At 43.9% G+C, this 17,441-nt stretch overlaps 1 protein-coding gene across 1 annotated transcript in view; it reads right to left on the bottom strand.

The window, feature by feature from the left end:
• The window catches only part of LOC124112136 (cadherin-23-like), a 39,461-nt gene extending 23,673 nt beyond the window's left edge, over positions 1–15,788 (bottom strand). Inside the window, exons 1-12 of the mRNA XM_048386244.1 lie at positions 15,611–15,788; positions 13,826–14,237; positions 13,252–13,445; positions 11,666–11,908; positions 9,880–10,124; positions 8,444–8,624; positions 7,489–7,900; positions 6,152–6,345; positions 4,691–4,933; positions 3,251–3,495; positions 2,437–2,623; positions 1,021–1,441 (exon numbers count right to left, since the gene is read on the bottom strand). Of these exons, the coding sequence (XP_048242201.1) occupies positions 1,021–1,441; positions 2,437–2,623; positions 3,251–3,495; positions 4,691–4,933; positions 6,152–6,345; positions 7,489–7,900; positions 8,444–8,624; positions 9,880–10,124; positions 11,666–11,908; positions 13,252–13,445; positions 13,826–14,237; positions 15,611–15,710 (3,077 nt within the window). The 5' untranslated portion in view covers positions 15,711–15,788. The remainder of the gene's footprint in view (positions 1–1,020; positions 1,442–2,436; positions 2,624–3,250; positions 3,496–4,690; positions 4,934–6,151; positions 6,346–7,488; positions 7,901–8,443; positions 8,625–9,879; positions 10,125–11,665; positions 11,909–13,251; positions 13,446–13,825; positions 14,238–15,610) is intronic.
• Between the last annotated feature and the right edge of the window lie 1,653 nt (positions 15,789–17,441).

The following is a 17,441-nucleotide window of genomic DNA, read 5'->3' on the forward strand; positions in this document are numbered from 1 at the left end:
CATAGTCAACACATCGAGAGGATTATGTTCTCGTATCGCCACATCACGGGAACGTCCAGGGTCGAGTGTCACAAAGGTACCTTAACCCTCTCAAACATTAATATCTGTATCAGTGCTGAGACCGATCGCTTTGTGAAACGCCCTTGAAGGAGTGAGGATGATTGGTTTAACGCTGTGGAGATCAGTGTTAGAATTTGTCTCCAGCAACCCTTGTTTGTTCAATATGTGTTTAGGCTTTGCTCTAAGAGGCTACGACAAAAGGGCGGGTGGTCAGGCTTGCTGGCTGGTTTGATGCATGACATCGTATCTCAATTGCGTAGATTTATGCTGATAATGTGGAGACTGGTTCAGACTCTATTATATATATAACACATAAACAAATCTGAAGTTAATATATATCGGGGTTTTTGGCGTTGTGTTGAAGGAAAGCCTTTGACGCCGGTCTTTGACGTCAACAAATACTTGAAAAGTCAAGGATCGTTAATTAGACATATGTCACATATGTCATCCCAAACCACGACCACCGGAACCTGGTTCGAGGAAGGGAAGCAACTCTGCACAGGTAAATGCAGCGCTTTGGAGATATCGTGTCATCCCATTCACAAACACCCTCAGAACATGTTTACCCTTTTCGCCAATACCTGGTGTCATCACTTTTGTCCTTTTCAGTGATGCATTCATACAATGTTCATCACTATTTTGCCCTTTACGCCCAAAGAAATAAATATTGGTTTTTGTTTGTTTGTTTGTCGCTGCACTCGATCCCGTTAGTCGCCTCTTAAGACAAGCATAGTCGCCTTTTACACCAAGCATGGGTTGCTGAAGACCTATTCTACCCCGGCTCTTCACGGGTCACCTGCGGATGGAGTGATAACACGAGTGTTCAGGTCGAAATTTACTTCGACGATTTATTTTCTTCTACATAATACAAGTGTAGATGTGTTTCCTTCTATTTGTCAGCAACTCAATTTTGGTAAGTAATCGCGACTGATTATTCTCGCGTTGACGTTATATATTTACCTGAACACAATAGTGTGACAATGTTGAGTCTCATAGTCCAATTCCTGTAGAAGTCGAAGATCCGATCCTACCACTTGAAACAGGGTGGTTGAACCGCCTATAAGCTCAAAGTCAACACTGTCACCGTCGAAATCCTCAGCCTCTAGTTTGTAGATGTCCGTTCCTGGAGATACCGTCTCATTCACTGTCACCTCTGCCGCTGCGTTCCTGAAGACGGGAGCGTTGTCGTTCACCCCTGTGAGAGTCAGTTTTAGGGTCGTCGTTATGACGTTTGAGATGGATCCTCCGTCGCTGGCTTTTAGTGCTACGTCAAAATACTCAAGCCCGCCCGTTGCTAAGTCGCTGTCCAGAACACCTGATGTTGTAAGTAGACCCGTGGATGTGTCCAGGAAGAAGAGATTCCTCCTGTCCGCTCCAGTTTCTGGAATTAACGGATGCAGCGGTGTGTTTGAACACTAATCACATTATAAAACGTGGATATAAACTTGCTGGGTGACTGGGAATAGGTGCCGATTGCAATCATGGATTGGGTGCTTGCACCGTGAGACCTGGCTATGTGTCATTAAGCTTTGTGTCATTGGGTGATTCCTTGGCAGAAACCTGCTTGTGAACCTTCTGCAGTGACATAGCCGTAATATTGACATCTTCCCGAAGCAAGGGAGTTAACTGACTTTAAAAGTCCAGTTTCCACCCTTGCCGAAATCATGGGCTCGATCGCGGCGCCACCAGTAGTTATTACGAGTCAAGTCCCTTCTGAGCCTCGCCTATGGACCAATCAGATTCCACCTCTCGTATCACTTGCATTTGAATCAAACAAAATGGCGGCGCCCGGTCAAGACGATCTGATCGATAATCAAGTTCTATTGTGATAAAACGGGTCTTACATCGCGAAGTGCATCAAATTGCGTGAGCACCTTGATTAAAAACATGAAAAGATTTGGAAAATATTTGCTGACAACCATTTTGCGGTGTACATGCTTTGAAAATCCTGCAATCGACCGAAATCTACACGACAGTTTACTGACCGGATTTCGATTTCGTTGCGCGATTTTGATTGGACTATGCATAGACTCGTTAGTCCAGCCAAAATGTAACTCCATAATACCAGCCTAGTTCGGCAAGGGTGGAAACTGGACTTTTATACTCAGTTAACTCTCTTGCCTCGGGAAGATGTAATATTGACTGCGGTGTTAAACAATGTTCAAACATATCGGTAGACAGCTTTACTTTAGATACCTTGACCTTTGGTATGAGGTCATTTTGTGACCTTGACCTTAACCTTGTCATGTATATGTCGGGATATGTCAAGTTGTGGATTGTAGTTTTGTGTGTATCATGATGAGAGTATTCGGCAATTAACGATCAGCTGAGTGTTTTATGTCCCAACAATCAGGGGATAGAAACAACAGAACATACCGTCAGTCACAGAAGTAAACTCGTATGTAACGTCACCATCTTCTCCTGCGTCATCATCTACGGCTGTGACCTTGACAACATCCGAACCAGCAGCTGTGTCCTCGGGTACAGTGAGGTCAGGGAAGGTACCAGCAATGAAAACCTGCGGACTCCCCCAGACGGGGCTGAACTCATTCTGGGGCTGTATCTGTAGGTAGAAAGAAGACGTTGGGTAAGTCGACGCCAAGCATGCGGGCGTGTAGTACAATCACGGTGTAGTCGCTCAAAAATCGAAACAAACGTCCCCGCATTTATATGACATTCATGTTGTTTAACAACTTTTGAACCTTACCGACCATTACACCAGCCGTGGATTCCGGGGTAGAGTAGGTCTTAATATCTGACAAATGAAAGCGTTGTTATGTGCGTTTGACTGATGTATCCCCTCAATGGCTAAGACAGTATTAGTGGCAGTCGCTGTGAAGTGAATAGCTAACACGTCTCCGCGGTCTAGTGGTAGGGGTTCGATCCACGGCATACCTAAAGACATTAAAAGATGGTACATGTTGTTACCCTGCCTGCTGCTCGGCATCAAGGGGCTAAAACCGTCTACCGTTCCACAGAGCGACCTCAGCGCTACGACTATTGCCAATGTCATTGTGAAGGTATGGAACGACAGTCGAAGTGATGACATCGTTTTGTAGTACGATTCCCTGAACCGTATCTCAGACAAGTTGTAAACAGACTGTGTCAGATCCTGTACGGAAAAGGGACGCAACTCTGCACAAATAATCATGCCATTATACCACTTACATTGGTAGGTATGAAACCATACCTGAGCTATGATTGTGACAGCGCCGGTTTTGGCAGCTTCTGTCGTGGGCTGGTCGACGGCGCCGACGGTGACAATGTAGGGGACAGAGGTGTCGATACTCTCGTAGTCGATGGTGGAGCTAGCAGCGTGTACATCCAACCCCACGAGGCTGAAGTAGTTCAGGTCGTCACCGTCAGTGATGGACAAGACAAAATTGCCGTTGTCGCCGGAGTCGTTGTCGTAGCATGATAATGTCGCTACCATCCCTGAAAACAAAACAAAACACTAAAATTATTGGTGCGTTCAACAAATTGTTGTTTTTTTCGTGTCGTTCTGTAATTGTAAATTTTTTTTATAAAAAAACGACATTTGTAACAAAGTGGCATGGATTTAACGCCGATATTCAGTCATATCACGGAGCAAAACAAGGTCGTTTGTTTGTTTGTTTGTTGTTTAACGCCGCACTCAGCAATATTCCAGCTATATGACGGCGGTCTGTAAATAATCGAGTCTGGACAAGACAATCCAGTGATTGACATCATGAGCATCGATCTACGTAATTGGGACACGATCATATGCATCAACCATATCAGCGAACCTGGCCACCCGATCCCGTTAGTCCCCTCTTACGGCAAGCATTGGTTGATGAAGACCAGTTCTTACCTGGATTTTTAAGGGAATCACCAGGACGTGACCAAAGAGGAAACTGCGTTATTTTTATTTAATCCCCAGTAGAAATAGTTGTGCGCAGTCATGTTACAGACCAATCTCATTAAAATCAGATCTTAGTTCTCGCTACGGCTAAACAAAGATCTGAGGACATCCCATTGCGGGTCACGTCAGCACGAGCTTTCATCCAACCAATCAGAGCGCTGCTTACCAGATCATGAAAGTGACAGTCAAAATGTGTTTTCTAATCATGCAACCTCGAAATATTTAACAGAGGGTATTCCGAACGACAGTTACTGTTTTATGATCATATCCATACAATCTATGCCATCTATAAGCCACTCCAGAATGTTGTTTTGGTCAGTTTTAAAAATATGTTTCGAAGTGTAGTCGCCAGTTTGAAATTAGTGCCGTAAAGCTCGAGATAGCTGCCTTCTGATTGGCAAATGTCGATTTCTTGTCAGTCATTTCATTGGTCGGTCAATGTTCGCGAAAGGTCGTTCTGACGTGACCCGGTATGGGATGTCCTCAGATCTTTGGTTAGCGGTAGCGAAAACTAGGATCTGATTTTAATGAGATTGGTTAGAGACTGTCAATGTGTGAGTTTGGCCGCAGGGACCTTCCCTCACCCCACAAGAGGTTGACAGACGGTCCGTCCGACCGGACTACCACCATGTTCAACTGGATGTCACCTCCCTGATCGTCAACAATCACTGCCTTCTGTGGAAAAGTCGAAAACCATCCCTTTTGATGAGGATTTACAATTCAACATAATCTTATAGATGCACTTACCATCTGTCGAGTTTTCAGTAATGTTGACTTTGAATACAGTCTGTGAGCATTCTGGGGCATTGTCGTTGACGTCCAACACGCTGATGTTGAGGTTCACACTGCTGCTGTGTCCCGCAAGGTCAGTTACGGTTAAGGTCAGGTCATCAAGGACGGTAACTCCACTATTCCCGTCCCTATCTATCCTAGCCTTGACCTTCACGTCGCCTGTTGACGAGTCAATCTCAACGTACTGGCTGTGTGAACCTGTCACAAAGAAACAGTTAATGTTATTGGCGGCCATGTCCACATGTGGTCAGGGCGGTCAGGTAGCCTAGTGGTTAAAGCTTTCGCTTGTCACGCCGAAGACCCGGGTTCGATTCCCGACATGGGTACAATGTGTGAAGCCCATTTCTGGTGTCCCCCGCCGTGATATTGCTGGTATATTGCTAAAAGTGGCGTAAAACCCTACTCACTCACATGTGGTCAGCAATGTAATCGCACACCAAAACAAATGAAATACTCATATCCCCGCCAATATGACGTGTCCGGTTCTGTGCAAAGCAAGAAATATTGTACGGTTTTGAAGATCTTCCAAGATGTTTTACTCTGTGGCAGGGGATAATAATCTGTACAATTGGAGGACCCTAAGTTTTGTCGCTTCGTGATCAGTTTGTAAAAACTTCCATGCAACAAATGAACGCCATCTGAGTTTCAAAAACAAAAACATTTATTTGTCATTTGATAAAGTGTATTCACCCATCTCATTAAAATGAAATCTAAGCTCTCGCTGCCTCTAAACAAAGATCACAGGAACTCGTTATTGGTCAGTAAATAAAAATATATACCCCTATATGTAAGTAGAGAAAAGATGCGTCTCTCGCCATCTTGCCGGTTTGTTTACATTCGATATCCAGGTCGATTTCTTCATGAAACGCATACCGACAAGCACATTTCTGGCCGTAGATTGATAAATAACACATTTCTACACATGTACAAGTCATCTAAATTCGATGAATGTCCCTTGTTAACCGAAATATCGACAGTTTAATTCGTGAGCCGGAAACATGTTACGAATTTGTGTTTAGAATAATTATTTAAACATGTTTAATTTCGTTTGTTGTTTAACGCTGCACTAGCAATATTCCAGCTATATGACGGCGGTCTGTAAATATCATGTCTGAAGCAGACAATCCAGTGATTGAGATCAAGAGCATCGATCCACGCAATTGGGATACGATGACATGCATGAACGAAGTCAGTGAGCCTGACCATCCGATCCCGTTAGAACTTCTTACGGCAAGTATAGTCGCCCTCACGACAAGCATGGGTTGCTCAAGACCTATTCTAACCCGGATCTTCTCGGGTTGCTGTCGAAATAAATAAATCCAATTTAAAGACGATTTCAGTTCATTCATTTGATACTTCATCGATACTTTCAGATCTTGTGGCCCTCCAATGTACACCATTGTTCTCTATACGCACCGCTGATGGTGTAGCTGAAGGTGTCGCCGTCGTCTTTGTCTGTGGCGTCGTACACTCCACCAATCACAGTCCCCACCGGTAGTTCTTCCGGTATGGACACCGAACTGTGAAGCGCCACTTCCGGTGAATTGTCGTTGACATCTGTGACGTTGATGGTCAAAGTCACGTTAACGTCATGGACGCCGTCAGATGCACTGAAATGCAGGTCATCAAAATTTATACTTCGACGTGACATGCACAGTCGGAACACTCACCTTTGGAAAATAATCAGGTTAGCGTCAGATGTTAATGATAAGGGATGACGCAATATCCAATGAAAAGTAGGTGTGTATTTGTCTGTTTTTTACGCCGCATTCGCCAATATTCAAGCTGTACCCTGATGGCCTCTGCATTATCGAGCGAGGCCAGAAACAACCAGTGGTTGATATTATGAGCAACGTCCCACGGCATCGAGTTGCGATGACACGCAATGTCACGGAGCCTGATCACCAAATCAAAATAAATTACCTCTTACCAGAAGCCAAGGAGTATTGGGGACCTATTCTAACCCAGGCCCATGGCATCCGGTGGCTGTACTGAATGCAATGAGATTTACCATCAATGGCTGACTTCACTGAGTGTGAGTGAATGTTGTTATTCACCGCAGTTACAAATGGCCCAGCCATATAAAGACGGTCTTAAAATAATCGAGTCTGGAAAACCAATGGTTAATGAGCATCAACAGCGATTCACTACGTCTGGGTATGACATTCTCAACTTATAAAAAAGCTAAATATATAAAAAAATGTCTATGTATGTATTAATATGTTATTGTGACCGTTACCATGTATTTTGTTTGTTTGTTTGTTTATTGTTTAACTCCACACTCAGCAATATTCCAGCTATATGACGGCGGTCTGTAAATAATCGAGTCTGGACCAGACAATCCGGTGATTGACATCATGAGCATCAATCTACGCTATTGGGATCCGATGACATGCATCAAGCAAGTCAGCGAGCCTGACCACCCGATCCCGTTAGTCGCCCCTTACGACAAGAATAGTCGCCTTTTATGGCAAGTATGGGTTGCTGAAGAATTGCTATTCTAACCCGGATCTTCACGGGTCAGGTATTTTGTAAATGACTTATCAGCTCCATATGGTGTTTCGGGAACTATTTACTGATTCACGAGAATAAACTTCTTCTTCTCAGCAACGTCACACATTATAACCCCTCGTCATTGGGTTGCCCTTATGAAAAACACGTATCCTTCCCCGATATTAACTGGGTAAAAATCAGAAGATAATGGCGGTTCATTGGGGTACAATATCATGTATATCTCGAAAAATATAAAGTACCTTATTAACACCGTATGGCAACGTTCATTCTCAAAGTCTAACACACCCGTCGTTGTCACAGACGTCCCGTCAAAGCTGAACAAATCAGCACCCTCTGTCACTGATGACGTCACGGTGTCAAGGTCGATGTCCTTGACCTCAAGGGTGAACACAACGGCACCAACTGCCGTGTCTTCGGGTATTTCATGGTGAAAAGCCGACGCCCAGATGGTAGGAGGATTGTCATTGGTGTTAGTCACGTGGATTGTCTGTGTGGCCTGGATTGACCTTTGACCCCCGTCTTCCGCTGAGAGGATGACGTCATATCTGCTTGTTCCTCCGGTCTGTGTGTCGGCGTCAGGTGTGGCTGTCATCCAGAGGGAGCCGACGACGGGGTCGACGAGGAACATGCTGGAGGCGTCGCTGCCTTCGGCTGAAAGTTTGTAAGATGAAGTGGACACTGATAAATAGTTCGTGTGGGAGAAAACCCTAAGTGACACTGGTCATAGATATTTATCCTTATGTTGATAATAGGGAATAATCTGGGATTCGAACCAATGACAGGAACTCTAAGTGCATCTAAGTGTGAGTGAGTGAGTGTGGTTTTACGCCGCTTTTAGCAATACTCCAGCAATATCACGGCGGAGGACACCAGAAATGGGCTTCACACATTGTACCCATGTGGGGAATCGAACCCGGGTCTTCGGCGTGACGAGCAAACGCTTTAACCACTAGGCTACCACACCGTCCCTCTTGCATCTAATGGTTGCATCCGACAACTGGTAGTCTAGATCACGTACGTTGTGTACCACACTGATAACTGTAAACCCATACTACATGTTGTCGGACTTTTCATGTGGAAGCCTCGGTGGCCGAGTGGGTTAGACTGCTTTTGCGTGCTAGCGATTTAGTGCCTCAATCTGGGTTCGAATCCTCGATGTGACTCAACCCCAAAAGTACTAAATTTGTACTATACCTGTTGTAGCTGATATAACATTATAAGTGATTCTTCCATGGTCACCGCCGTCATCGTCGGTAGCATTGTAGGCCACGATGCTTGTCGTTACTGCTGCTTCTGATATTGTTACATCCGGGAACTGAACGCCCGTAGGCGCAGGGGATACCCATGTAGGATCGAACTCGTTGACGGGTAATATCTTGAATAATAACGTACAGATAGTGAATCGTTATGACCACGTGGTAATTTATTTATATCGATGAACGTGTGATATAATAGCACATCTGTTGAATGATAGCGTTCCTATACACATTATGCTTGAAATGCATGTCAAGTGAATGCGGTTTTACGCCGTAGTAATCAATATTCCAGCCACGTGACAGATCGAGAAGACAAACCAATGGCAGATAGCATGAGCACGATGACGCCAAGGACAACTAACGCACTGTAATAATAATTTATCATGTTCGCACAACAATTCAGAATATATTTAACGAGTAAAATGTTTGAGGAGATTTCATACACTTGGTTAAGCCATAATGTTCCATTAATATATCATCGTCCAAAGTCTTTAAATGACCAGATAGGATCTTTGTGTGGTCTAGTGGGTAGAGCTTCCGCCCTAAAAGCGGAAGGTCGGATGTTCGAAGCCATGGCCGCGTCATACCCAAAGACATTTAAAGATGGTACTTCTGGTTACCCTCCTGGAGTTCGACATTGAGGGGCGAAAACAAGGACTGGTCGGCTCGGAGTCATTATACTGTGTCTAAATGAGGTATCCATGTTAAACTGCAGCACCTGATTCCAATGGGACAAGTACAAGCAGCCACACACACACACACACACACACACACACACACACACACACACACACACACACACACACCCATGTACTCGCTATATAACGGCAATAATCTTGAACATGACGTTAAACACCGCTTCATCTCACCTAGGGGGGCACGATCGGCCCAGTCGTCTAATATAAGGCGCCGCGATTCGCTGTGTAGAGTTGCGTCCCTCGGGCACGCCAAAAACCTAAGATTGTTGGTTCGAATCCCGGTTCGCCCCGATTATGTTTGTCAGCACCATAACCGTGCTCGTGGGTTTCACCGAAGTGGTAAATGTCAGATACCTGCATCACTTCTGGCTTTCTTTCCACATTAGCTGACACGCTGTGATATAACTGGAATACTGCTAAAAGCAGCATTAAACCCAACCCACTCACTCATTCACTCAATCACTCATCTCACCTAAATAACTTGAATATTTGATGCATTTAGGATCGTTTACCATGAAGTGGGTGAGGGAGTTGCCGTCGAAAAACCAAAGACAACATTGTAGGATTCAAACCTAGTACATGCGGATCCTGTACGGACAAGGGACGCAACTCTGCACAACTCATTATGCCACCTATTGCACTTACATAGAAAGGTATGAGTGTTATGAAACCATACCTGAGCTATGATTGTTACAGCGCCGGTTTTGGCAGCTTCTGTCGTGGGCTGGTCGACGGCGCCGACGGTGACGATGTAGGGGACAGAGGTGTCGATACTCTCGTAGTCGATGGTGGAGCTGGCAGCGTGTACCTCCAACCCCACGAGGCTGAAGTAGTTCAGGTCGTCACCGTCAGTGATGAACAAGACAAAATTGCCGTTGTCGCCGGAGTCGTTGTCGTAGCATGATAATGTGGCTACCTTCCCTGAAACACACGTGGCTGCAGCTGAAGAAAGATTTTAAGTTTGGCTGGTATGATGGGATCCCACTGTATAAGTTTCTGGCTATTGACAAACGAACGTTTGCTTTGAAATACTTGTTGTTGCAGTCGTCATGATGCTGAGTGTGGTGGATAGAGCGTCTGGTTGGTACTTGTTGTTACCCTGCCTGGCCGTCGGTATTAAGGGGATAAAACAAGTTCTGGTCGGCTCGAAGTCAGTATAATGTGTCTGTTAAACAGCGACGTGGTATCTCAGTGGGCTAGCACTACAAAGACGAGTGCAAGGCACACACTATATAAGTGAAATACTCTCGAAAGCGAGGTTAAACCCATTTCAACCTTACCTTTCTGATAATAGGATCGATATCTATTCTTATGCTTTATGTAATCTAGTCCATACCAAACAAATCTTCCCGAGGCAAGAGAGTTAACTGAGTATAAAGGTCCAGTTTCCACCCTTGCCGAACTAGGCAGGTATTATGGAGTTACATTTTGGCTGGACTAACGAGTCTATGCATTGTCCAATCAAAATCGCGCATCGAAATCGAAATCCGGTTCGTAAACTGTCGTGCAGATTTCGATCGATTGCAGGATTTGCAAAGCATGTGCACCGCCAACTCGTTGTCAGCAGATATTTTCCAAATCTCTTCATGTTTTTAATCAAGGTGCTCACGTATTTGATGCATTTCGCGATGTAAGACCCGTTTTATCACAATTTGTATCTTGCTTATCGATCAGATCGTCCTGACTGGGCGCCAACATTTTGCGTAGCAAACGCAAGTGACACGAGAGGTGGAATCTGATTGGTCCTTAGGTAGAAGCTTAGAAGGGACATAACTGGTAATAGCCACTGGTGGCGCTACGATCGGGCCCAGTAATTCCAGCTTAGTTCGGCAAGGGTGGAAACTGGACTTTTAAAGTCAGTTAACGCTCTTGCCTCGGGAAGATGTACCAAACACTGCTATGGTAAGATTTTGAAATGAACCAAACATGAAGAGTATGTGAGTTTGTGTATTGTATTGGGACTAGATAAAAAAAATTAAATTATGAACCAAAATATTGCAACAATGTCATTTTTGTGACAACTGTATTTGCATCAAGATGAAGCATAATTATTTGTTCAATAATTTTGGAGGGCAATATAATTTTTTTATTTAACTTTGAGACGACGCTTCAAATTAGTCAACTGTATTTCTATTTTCATCAAGGCCGGGAGATTACCTCGTGTGCAGACGAAGTCCTACCTGCACAAATCTATCTTAGCGCTAAGACGATCGCTCTTTTACCTTAAACACTGGCCTACGGCCGTCGTAGGTCTAATATAAGATCTCTTTATGCAATTTGGTCCATGCCGCGTAAGCTTTCACATACAGCTTCCATGCGTAAATATGTAACGTCAAGCCTAGAGAACAACCAGTCACAATTATCTGCGAAACAAATTCCATTCGCGCCAAAGGCAAACAAAATGATGAAAAATACATGAATGAGTAAATGTCTGAAAGCGGTGATAACACCAGGTGTCCTACCATCTGGCTCCCCTTCGGTGATGTTGACTCGGAACACTGTCTGTGTACACTCGGGGGCGTTGTCGTTGACGTCCAACACACTGACGTTCAAGTTAGCGCTTGTGCTGTGACCTGCAAGATCTGTCACGGTCAAGGTCAGGTCGTCAAGTAAGGTAACTCCACTACTTCCGTCCCTGTCTATTCTGGCCTTGACCTTCACTTCTCCTGTACTGGGCTCTATCTCAATGTACTGGTCGTCCGGGCCTGAAGAAACATAACCGCTGGCGCAGTTAATCAGTTGTCATAAAATGTTTTAATTTTTTATTTTAATTTTAAAAAATACATTGAATACCAGAGAATAAGTGGAAACGTTCAATCCTGTGTTCTACAAAAGGTAAATAGCTTCAATAAATGGAAACAAGATCTCTTATTATCCAAAGTGGGTTTTAGTCATCTTCAAGCAATGTCACGGCAGGGTATAACAAGAATCTGTTTCATCCATATCGAGATCGAACCTCGGCTTGAAGAGCGAGCACTCTTACCACATGTACAAGGCTATCCGGATGTCCCTCGACAAAGATAAATGTATCTGTTCTGTTTTTCATCTGAAGTGTATGAATTATACTATATTGATATATCATTGTTTACAGGACCTTTTAGACCGCCTCCGTGGTCTAGTGGTAGAGCGTCCGCCCGGAAGAGCGGAAGGTCCGGGGTTCGATCCCCGACCGCGTCATACCAAAAGACGTTAAAAGATGGTACTTGTTGTTACCCCGTCTGACGCTTGGCATTAAGGGGCTAAAACAAGGACTGGTCGGCTCGGAGTCAGTATACTGTGTCTGAGTGGGGTAGTCATGTTAAACTGCTCTCAGTGAGCTAGCACTATAAATCGGCATCAGTCCGGACTAGTACAAGCAGCCACACATACACTCACACACACGTGCATGCACGTCGCTATATAAGTGCAATAATCTTGGACGCGACGTTAAACCCAATTTCACCTCACCTCACCTACAGGACCTTTATGTTTGAAGTTATTTACCGTGAAGTTGTAAGAGATATACGCTGGAACGTCAGTCTGTTCTAAGACAGACTAATTCTTCTGCTACATTATGACTATAACTGTTATAATATCTCGGTCAATATGTTATTTCCAAAAGAGGGGCGGTCGGGTAGCCTAGTGGTTAAAGCGTTCGCTAGTCACGCCGAAGACCCGACATGGGTACAATGTGTGAAGCCCATTTCTGGTGTCCCCCGCCGTGATATTGCCGGAACATTGCTAAAAGCGGCGTAAAACCATACTCACTCACTCACTCACTATTTCCAAAAGCGTCCGGTTCAGATAAAATCATTGTATGTTATTTGATATATATTGTTGTTTGTTATTTAACGCTGCTCTTAGATAGATGATGGCGGTTTGTAAACAGTCAAGGACTAGACAATCAAGTGATTGACATCATCTTCAATATACAATGACACGCAAGTCACCGACATGTCCACACATTCCTGTTACTCGCCTCTCACAACAAGCATAGGTAGCTGGTGACTAATTCTAACCCGGATCTTCACGGGTCTCTAGTGTACGTAGAAAACGGCGCGATACCCACCACTGAGAGAGTAGGTCAAACTGTCCACTTCATCTTTATCTGTGACGTCAAACAGTCCCCCAATGATGGTCCCTACTGGTTGTTCTTCCGGTATAGACACCGCGCCGTGTAACGTCACTTCCGGTGATTGGTCATTGCCGTCGGTGACGTTCACAGTCAATGTGACGTTGACGTCATGAACACCATCTGACGCACTATAATAAATAATAGGAAGAACTCTACTCGTGCATCTAACACTAAAATGCATCGTGATAAATGTGTGCTAACACGCATGCGCAAACCGTCGTAGAGGCAATGGACAATTGGTATTTCTAAGACATGGTATGCAAAAAGCAGCCAGCTGTATACTTTGGTGAAGCTAGGAAATCTCATAGGGTGATTAAGTTATTACGTCGGTTTTTAGCAAGAATCCTGTAATGTCACGACCCAAAGAATAGGTTTCACGTAGGAACTCAAAACAGGTCTGACGTGGCAAGCCAACGATTTAACCCCAAGGCTGTCTCATCATCGAATTTAAATTCGCAAAATAGGAAAATCCAATTTTAGTAAAAAAGAATTTCTATTTTTTAGTTACCTGATGACAATGGTATGACACCTTACAGACTCAAAGTCTAACACGCCCGTCGTTGTCACAGACGTCCCGTCAAAGCTGAACAGATCAGCGCCCTCTATCACTGATGACGTCACGGTGTCAAGGTCGAAGTCCTTGACCTCAAGGGTGAACACAACGGCACCAACAGCTGTCGATTCTATCAAATCCTTTGCATGTGAGGACGCCCATATGGTAGGAGGATTGTCGTTGGTGTTGGTCACGTGGATTGTCTGTGTGGCCTGGATTGACCTTTGACCCCCGTCTTCCGCTGAGATGATGACGTCATATCTGCTTGTTCCTCCGGTCTGTGTGTCGGCGTCAGGTGTTGCTGTCATCCAGAGGGAGCCGACAACGGGGTCGACGAGGAACATGCTGTAGGCGTCGCTGCCCTCGGCTGAAATTTTGTGAAATGAAGTGGACACTGATTCGTATTTCATATATATCACAGGGTCTGTTAGACATGGGAATACAACCCTAAGTGACACTGGCATTATGGTGATAATATGGAATAATCTGGGATTCGAACCCATGACAGGAACCCTTGCAATTAAGGGTGTGAAAACCTGCAAGCAACCTTCGGGACCAACTCGAGGCAAGCGTGTCCATTAGCCTGTATCAAAGACTAGTTTCTACAGACTCTGATTAAAAGGCTAGTGGATGCTGTTGCCTCGGGAAGATGCCTTCTGCTCAGAGAGAGTCATTCTGAATGAAAAAAACATGGACAATAATTCCCACGTACTGTATAACTTTCCTTGTAAGATAACCACAACAAACATATATAAATAAAATAAAATATATGTGTGTGTGTTTCTAATTTTAAAACAAATAAAAATTTGAATTTATTATAACTGTTTGAATTACAGCGTTGTATCAAATACTTTGCCATTGCGTGTCAGGGACTCGTGATATAAACTAACTTGTTCTCGCGGAGGTGCTAATTCATTCTTTCACTGTTATCGGTGAAAATATAATACCGTTTAATCATAGATGTTCCTGTTCAAAGATTTTGGCCAGTTAGCATGTCATGTTGCCTCCGATATATAATGGTTATTGATTATCGGTTGGCCTCGTAATTTTAGCAGTTCCGGATTTACGCTGTATGGGTGATCTGTAAGCGCATCTCCACTGTCAACATCATACCCGTATCTGGCGCTACCAATAAAACTATAAGTGAATTTTAGTTCGGTTCCAGAGGGCCGCACAGGAGAGATCATCAATAAACACTCCAGAAAATGTAATCTTGGTCTTTAATTACTTTGAGTATCGTCCATAAAAAAGATAAGCAGTTTGTTTTCACACGGCAGTCATTTTATAATCAATAACTTTTAAAGAAGCTTTATAGGCACCATGCACACACACACACACACACACACACACACACACACACACACACACACACACACACACACACACACACACACACACACACACACACACACACACACACAAAGGGGTCGGTGTGGCGAGAATGATGTGACTAAACACGTTAGGTTTGGGTAAGGTGTATTCATTTGTTGAAAAGAGCATTTTAATACATTACCTAAATGCATTACCTACATATATCTTATGCAACTCACACACACACACACACACACACACACACACACACACACACACACACACACACACACACACACACACTTGGTAATTCAAACACATTGCTTTAGCATTGTTTTGCCGCTCAGTTTATGTTGCGTTTTTCTTTGTTTCAGTATATGTTGTCAACCGAAAAAGATACATTTAAACGACCTGGTAAAGCGAACGTACCGGTTGTGGCAGATACGATGCTAAAGGTGATGTCTCCATGAGCACCGTCATCGTCGTCGGTGACGTCGTAGGTGACCAAGCTGGTTGTAGGGACAGGCATCTCGGGTATTGTCAGGTCCGGGAAAACGCCGGCAGCGGGCACAGGGTATACCCAGACAGGGTCAAACTCATTTGCTGGACCAATCTGTCAAATACAATGTTTTATAATCTAACACAACTATCAATAGAAACAGCAAAGCGCAATTTTTATTCTGGGCACCTTCCCGAGGCAAGATAGTTAACTGACCCTTGCCGAACTAGGTTGGAATTTCACCAGTGGTTATGACGACTTATGTCCCTTCTATGTCTCTCCTATTGACCAATCATATTCCACCTCTCATATCACGTGCATTCGCTCCAAACAAAATGACAGCGCCCAGCCAAGACGATCTGATCGATAATCAAGATCTTTGTCATTAATAAAACGGTTCTTATCTCGCGAGGTGCACAAAATCATTTGAGCACCCTGATTAAAAACATAAAAAATATATGGAAAAAACCTGTCGACGCCCTGTGGATGGCAAACATGATCTGCAAATCCGGCAGTCGACCGAAATCTGCACGGCAGTCGCTATTATGTATATGAACTGTCCATTTCTTTACGCGATTTTGATTGGACTATGCATTTTCCAGTCCAGCCAATATGGACGCAATAATTTCGCCGCAGTTCGGCAAGAGTGGAACTGGACCTTTATTGTCAGTTAACTCCCTTACCACGGGAAGATGTATTCTTGGCTTCACGAAGAATGTTCAATGTACAAAAATGGGGCTGTATTTGAAGAAACTACATAATGGGGGTGGTCTGATGCTTAAAAACTTTCCCGTCAAAGACCCGGTTCAATAACCCAATTGGGCACAAGGTAGGAACCTCATTCTGTGTGTGCCCTGTTCGAATATTGACAAAAACCCTACTCAGCGTATATGAAGAATAATCACTTCATGTAATTTTTATGTATTTTGTGATTTTTTGAAGTGAGGCCACGTCTATTCAAGTGCAATCGTATATGCTCTTTCTTCAAAGATTTCAAAGAGCGCCACACAACTCTTGCTCCAAGTGTGTTTGATCAGGGTTACAACATTCCGGGCCTTGTTAATGTTTCAAAAGGCTTTAAAGTAGACATGGGGTAATGTCCAAATTAAACGCAATTGTGACACAAATGATATCTGATGCAATTCCCTATTTTGACTTGGTCCATGTGCTCAGTGTTTGTTCAGGTGAACAATTGCCTTGCCTTGCATGTGTTTGTGAAGGGTGCCACGGGTGAGTCAGTATACGCCTTTCCGCAAACACCAGGTATCATCCCTATTTGATTGTGATTTATGATAGAGCAGGAATCGTACAATGGACTCTGCTTTTAGCAAAGATTTCCTATATTTATGGAAAGGATGTCTCAATGACTGTTTTCCTTCTATTCGTGACGTCCATCGATTCATATATAAGATAGCGACGCGATAAATCGCAAAGGATAATGAAGAATCGAGCGTTGCTTATTTCACGATAAAACAATGTTCTATCATGGTGTTATTTCTGGAGATTCGAACATGCGCTCACAACATGATAACGTCGTAAATTTGACGAAGTTATTTTTGAGAGGGAAGTGTCTAGTGTTCCCCATATATGTAGCTGGGCTACGCAGATGAACGCTAAGGCCGAAAGATCATATTCAAAAGTGGGACAGATATGACAATCTGTATTTGGGAGAAATGGTACATAGAATGGACATGAAAATCTGTGAGACTATTCGGGAAATACCAAACGTAACCCCCCGTTCATAAAATGGACTTGTCCGAC

The sequence above is a fragment of the Haliotis rufescens genome, unplaced genomic scaffold, assembly GCF_023055435.1.
Source record: "Haliotis rufescens isolate VD_foot unplaced genomic scaffold, xgHalRufe1.0.p SCAF_6, whole genome shotgun sequence".
Lineage (NCBI taxonomy): Eukaryota > Metazoa > Mollusca > Gastropoda > Lepetellida > Haliotidae > Haliotis > Haliotis rufescens.